This window comes from Ornithorhynchus anatinus, chromosome 8, assembly GCF_004115215.2.
Source record: "Ornithorhynchus anatinus isolate Pmale09 chromosome 8, mOrnAna1.pri.v4, whole genome shotgun sequence".
In the NCBI taxonomy this organism is placed as follows: domain Eukaryota; kingdom Metazoa; phylum Chordata; class Mammalia; order Monotremata; family Ornithorhynchidae; genus Ornithorhynchus; species Ornithorhynchus anatinus.
In genome coordinates, this window is record NC_041735.1 from 7,361,750 (window position 1) to 7,367,749 (window position 6,000).

The 6,000-nt window shown below is 54.7% G+C and overlaps 1 protein-coding gene across 1 annotated transcript in view; it reads right to left on the minus strand.

The window, feature by feature from the left end:
* Window positions 1-2,768, minus strand: part of PREX1 (phosphatidylinositol-3,4,5-trisphosphate dependent Rac exchange factor 1) — a gene marked incomplete at its 5' end in the record, with an annotated part of 189,410 nt that extends 186,642 nt beyond the window's left edge. The window contains one exon of the mRNA XM_039912880.1: window positions 2,625-2,768. Within this exon, the coding sequence (XP_039768814.1) occupies window positions 2,625-2,768 (144 nt within the window). The remainder of the gene's footprint in view (window positions 1-2,624) is intronic.
* Between the last annotated feature and the right edge of the window lie 3,232 nt (window positions 2,769-6,000).

The following is a 6,000-nucleotide window of genomic DNA, read 5'->3' on the forward strand; positions in this document are numbered from 1 at the left end:
TAGTAGAGGAAAACTAATATAAAAATCTAAAGACATGGGGCTGATGAAACTTGCCAAGCTTGTTATCCACAACTATGGACTTAGAATTTTAGCCAAGAATCATCCAGTGTCAGCCCAGATTTTCCAACCAGTGACCAGTGGATTTTTCTCTCTACTCAGCATCAATAAGAAAAAGGCAGGCCACCCTGTGGCCAACAGAGTGTCAATCAATTAATCAATCAATCATATTTAGCTAGTGCTTACTGCATGCTGAGCACTGTACTACAAGCTTTGGAGAGTACAACAGAGTGGGTAGACACGTTCCCCTCCCCACAAGGAACTTACAGTCTAGAGAGGGAGACAGACATGAAAATAAACTTGAGATATATTTGTAAGTGCAGTGGAGCTGAGTGGGGTGAGTTAAGGATACAAATCCAAGTGTGAAGGCGACCCAGAAAGGAGAGGGAGTAGGGGAGATGAGGACTTAGTCATCCTTTGTCCTCCAGGATGCAGTTCTGGCCTTATGGAAGTAGCCAGGCTTAGTGAATTCAGCACGGGCCTGTAAGTCAGAAGGTCATGAGTTCTAATCCCTGCTCCGCCACGTCTGCAATGTGACATTGGGTAAGTCACTTCACTTCTGTGTGCCTCAGTTACCTCATCTATAAAATGGGGATTAAGACAGGGACTGGGTCCAACCTGATTAATTTGAATCTACCCCAGTGCTTAATAAGAACCATAATTATTATCACTGCTATTCATCACCACCAGGGTGATGACAAACATCTCTGCCCTTTGTTCCCTTCAGCAAAACCAACCAGCTATAGGTCCTTACTCTGGTTCTGGGGGGGGGGGGCGGGAGAAGGGGAGAAATAGGGGTGAAAGAATCAAGAGGGAGGTGCGGGAGAGCGAGAGGGAAGACGGGATGACCATCCCACTCGAGCCCCATCATTAAAATCGGATAAGGCTCCCTGGGTGGCAGAGGGGAAAGAGAAAAACCGAGTGAAAGGGTCTCCCGCTGAGAGTTCAACAGATAGGGACAATGCAAACAGGGCCGGGAAGAAGTAGAGATTAAACCCTAAAGAAAAACACCTTCCACTGGAGGCTACTATTCATCTCCCACTCCCCAAGGAAAGGGTTTGTTCGGCTCGTCTTTTTTTCCCTGGCTCTTTCTCCGACACTGTACACGGTCCCTCGGGATTCAGAGTCCCTTCCTGGCAGCTGGAGTTTCTTGCCCGAGTGACTACTTAGCGCGGCAGACCGGGCGAGACAGCCTGGATCACAAAGCCCACCCCAGAGCCCAATTCTTGTGCCTCTTTTGAAACTTTAGTGGGGTCGCAGACTCGCAGGACTCTGCTCCAGGAGAAAGGAGTGGAAAACCCTCTGGAAGGCCCGAGAGCCGGTCCTTCTGACCTCCGGCCTCCTGGCCCCCAGCCATCGGCGAGAACAAAACATCACCCCTCCCAAAGTGAGCCCCTTGTCGGGCAGGGATTGTCCCTATCTGTTGCCGAATTGTACTTTCCAAGCGCTTAGTCCAGTGCTCTGCACACAGTAAGCGCTCAATAAATACGTCTGAATGAATTAAATGAATGCACCCCAGTTTCTCAAGACACTCCCCCCCCCCCAAAAAAATGGCAAGCCCCTGACCAACCCAGGAGCTTCCTTCGATCGGTCCGGCGTATTTACTGAGCGCTTACTGGGCGCAGAGCCCTGTACTGAGCGCTCGGGAGCGGATACTACAACAATCAGACGGACACCTCCTCGGCCCGCGACGAGCTTCTGGTGGCATCGTAGCCGCCCCGACGCTTGGCCCAGTGCTTGGCCCAGAGTCGGCTCCTAACCGGGGCCCCGTGGATGGGTGCCATTAGGTGGTCATTCATTCATTCGTCTTTATTGGGCGCTTCCTGTGTGCAGAGCACTGTGCTAAGCGCTTGGAAAGTACCGTTCGGCAACAGAGAGAGACAATCCCTAACCAACAACGGGCTCGCGGTCTAGAAACAACGGGCCGGGCCGTCCGGCCTTGGGCCCGGGGGCGGCCTGCCCTCTCTCGCCCCCCGTCCCCGGCTCGGATCCCGACCTGGGGGCCAGCCCGGGACCGGCCCCCGGCGCTTAGAACGGTGCTTGGCACAAAGTAAGGGCTTCGCGAGGAACATGGCTATTATGAAGTGGCCCCGGGGGGCTGGGTGGGATGGGTAGGGGGTGGGATGGGGTGGGAGGTGGGATGGGGGGCTGAGTGGGGGCTGGATTGGGGTCTGGGTGGGATAGAGGCCTGGGAGGACGGGGTGGGAGCTGGGATGGGGGGCAGAGAGGGGGAGTGGGTGGGATGGCTGGGTGGGATAGAGGACTGGGAGGAGGAGGGTGGTTGGGGGGTCTGGGTGGGATGGGGGGATGGGAGGGAGGAGGGGGTGGGAGCTGGGATGGGGGGCAGAGAGGGGGTCTGGGTGGGATAGAGGACTGGGAGGAGGGCGTGGGTTGGGGGTCTGGGTGGGATGGGGGTCTGGGCGGAACAGAGGCTTGGGAGGAGGGGGTGGGAGGTGGGATGGGGGCAGAGAGGGGGTCTGGGTGGGATGGGGTCAGGGAGGAGGGGGTGGGGAGGCGGGAGGGGGGTCCGGGAGGAGGGGTGTGTGGGTGGCGGCCGGCGGACTCACGGACTGCAGGAAGCGCAAGGTGCCCACGTAGTGTCTCTCGGTGTCCAGGACCTCGTTGAGGACGCAGAGGCGAAGCCGGACCTGCCGCTCCGAGTCCCGGCCGCCGGCGGGGGCGGGGGCGGGGGCGGCTGCGGGGGGCGGCCGGGGGTCCCGGGGGCCGGGGGGGCCGGGGGGGCCGGGGGGGCCGGGGTCCGGGGGCTCGGGCCCGGCGGCCGGATCCATGGCTGGCGGCCCCCGGCACGAGAGGACTCAGGAGTCCCGCCGCTCCGGCCCGGGGGCGGGGCTGGGGCCGGGGGGCGGGCCTGGGGGCCGGGCTTAGCCCCTCCGGGGGCACCGGGGGCTCGGGGAGAGGGAGGAGCAGCAGGGAGAACACATCATCATCATCATCATCATCATCATCATGGTATTTGTAGGGCGCTTTCTATGGGCCTGGCACTGTACTAAGCGCCGGGGAGGATGCAAGCAAATGGGGACAAGGGAGGGAGGAGGAAGGGACATGAATTATAATCATAATGATGGTATTTAAGCGCTTACTGTGTGCCTGGCACTGTACTAAGCGCCGGGGTGGATGCAAGCAAATGGGGACAAGGGAAGGAGGAGGAAGGGACAAGAATAATCATCATCATCATAATGATGGTATTTGTTAAGCCCTTGCTATGTGTCTAGCACTGTACTAAACGCTGGGGTGGGCATAAGCAAGTGGTGACAAAGGAGCGAGGAGGAAGGGACAATAATAATCATCATAATGATGGTATTTGTTAAGCGCTATGTGCCAGGCACTGTACTAAGCGCTGGGGTAGATACAAGCAAATGGGGAGAAGGGGAGGAGGAGGAAGGGACTACAATAATAATAGTAATGGTATTTGTTAAGGGCTTACTATGTGCCAGGCACTGTACTAAGCGATGAGGTGGGCACAAGCAAATGGGGACGGGGAAGGGAGGTAAAGGAGGAGGAGGAGGGGGCGTCTAGGACGTGGGACCGTCGGGCCTGGCCGCCCGGGGACCGTCCACCAAGGACCGGCCTGGCGTCCGGCAGCACAGGCCGCCCGGCAGGACGCCCCTCCTTCCCACCGGCCCTGTTGGAGGCCAACTTTTCGGGAGTCCCCGGCCGAGGGATCCCACCCCCCGCCCTCCCCCCAACACGACTGACCCCCCGGCGGGTCTGGAGGAGGGTGGTCGTGATTGTGGTGGTGGTTGTTGTTTCCCGCCCCCCGCCGTGGCTGACTTGTCCTGGCCCGGAGGGTCTCCCGCGCTGTTAGAGATGTTATTTCCCACGCGAAAAGCCTGGCATAAAGAGGCTATTTAGGGAGCGAACGAAGGAGGACTGTGTAGGCACCTCTCTCTCTTATTCGCACACACTCACACATACAACACACCCACACCCAAAGTCAGCCCACCGAGGCCGCCATCCACTCAGTGCAAATTGGCATGTGCAAATTGGCATGTGCAAATCAATCATGTGGCACCGCCCTCCCCAGCAAAGTCCTAGGAGTCCGATTAGACCCCCCCCCCCAACCGGTTCTTCCTGAGGCCAAACAGAGAATCCCTCCCATCCTCCAAACCGACACGCAGTTCATCAAACCATCCAGGATACTTACTGAAGAATAATAATAATAATGTTGGTATTTGTTAAGCACCTACTCTATGCAGAGCACTGTTCTAAGCGCTGGGGTAGATACAGGGTGATCGGCTTGTCCCATGTGAGGCTCACAGTCTTAATCCCCATTTTACAGATGAGGTAACTGAGGCACAGAGAAGTTGGGTGACTTGCCCACAGTCACACAGCTGACAAGTGGTGGAATCGGGATTCGAACCCCTGACCTCTGACTCCCAAGCCCGTGCTCTTTCCACTGAGCCACACGAGTGGGCAGAGCAGCGGACCAAGCCTTGGAGAGTCGCACAATCCCTGCCCACAAGGAGCTTAGGGTCAAGGGGGGGGGGGAGACAGACATAAATGTCAATTCATTCATACATTCAATCGTATTTATTGAGCGCTTACTGTGTGCACAGCATGGTACTAAGTGCTTGGAAAGTACAGTTGGGCAACAGAGACAATCCCTGCCCAACAACGGGCTCACAGTCTAGAGGGGGAGACAGCAAAACGAAACAAGTAGACGGGCAGCAATACCATCAAAATAGATAAATAGAACCATAGATATATACACATCATTAATAAAATAGAGTAATAAATAATATATACAAATATGCACAAGTGCTGTGGGGAGTGGAAGGGGGTAGAGCAGAGGGGAGGAGGAGCAGGGGGAAAGCGAGGGCTCAGTCTGGGAAGGCCTCCTGGAGAATGTTTGAGAAGCAGCGTGGCTTAGTGGAAAGAGCTGGGGTTTGGGAGGCAGAGGTCATGGGTTCTAATCCTGACTCCACTTGGTCATTCATTCAATAGTATTTAGTGAGCGCTTCCTATGGGCAGAGCGCTGTACTAAGCACTTGGAATGTACAATTCGGCAACAGATAGAGACAATCCCTGCCCAATAACAGGCTCACAGTCTCAACGGGAGAGACAGGCAGCAGAGCAAAACAGAACAAAACAAAAACAAGACATCATCAAGATAAGTAGAATCAAGGGGATGTACACCTCATCAACAAAATAAATAGGGTAATAAATAATATATACAAATGAGCACAGTACTGAGTGGAGGGGAAGGAGGAGGAGCAGAGGGTGAGGTGGGGGAAAGGAGGAGAGCGGAGCAGACACACTTGTCTGCTGTGTGACCTTGGTTAAGCCCCCTTCTAGACTGTGAGCCCATTATTGGATAGGGATTGTACTTTCCAAGCACTTAGTACAGTGCTCTGCACATAGTAAGCACTCAATAAATACGATTGAATGAACAAAGCCATTTAATTTCTCTGTGTCTTAGTTACCTCATCTGTAAAGAGGGGGATTGAGACTGTGAGCCCTACGTGGGACAACCTGATTACCTTGTATCTACCGTAGTGCGTAGAACAGAGCTTGGCACATAGTAAGCGCTTAACAAATTCCAGCATTATTATTAGAGTTAGGGGAAGCACCTGAGAAAAAGGCTGTATGCATATAAATGCTATAAGGCTGAGGTTGGGTATCAAAGTGCTTCGAGGAGTGCTTAGAAAAACACTTAGAGAAACAGTATGGCCCAGTGGATGGAGCCCGGGCTTGGTTGTCAGAAGGACCTGGGTTCCAATCCCATCTCCACCACTTGTCTGCTGTGTGACCTTGGGCAATTGACATCATTTCTCTAGGCCTCAGTTCCCTTAACTGTAAAATGGGGATTAAGATTGTGAACCCCATGTGAGACATGAGCTGTATCCAACCCTATTTGCTCATATCTAACCCATTGCTTAGTACAGTGCCTGGCACATAGGTCAAATTGGGTGGAGAGGTGAG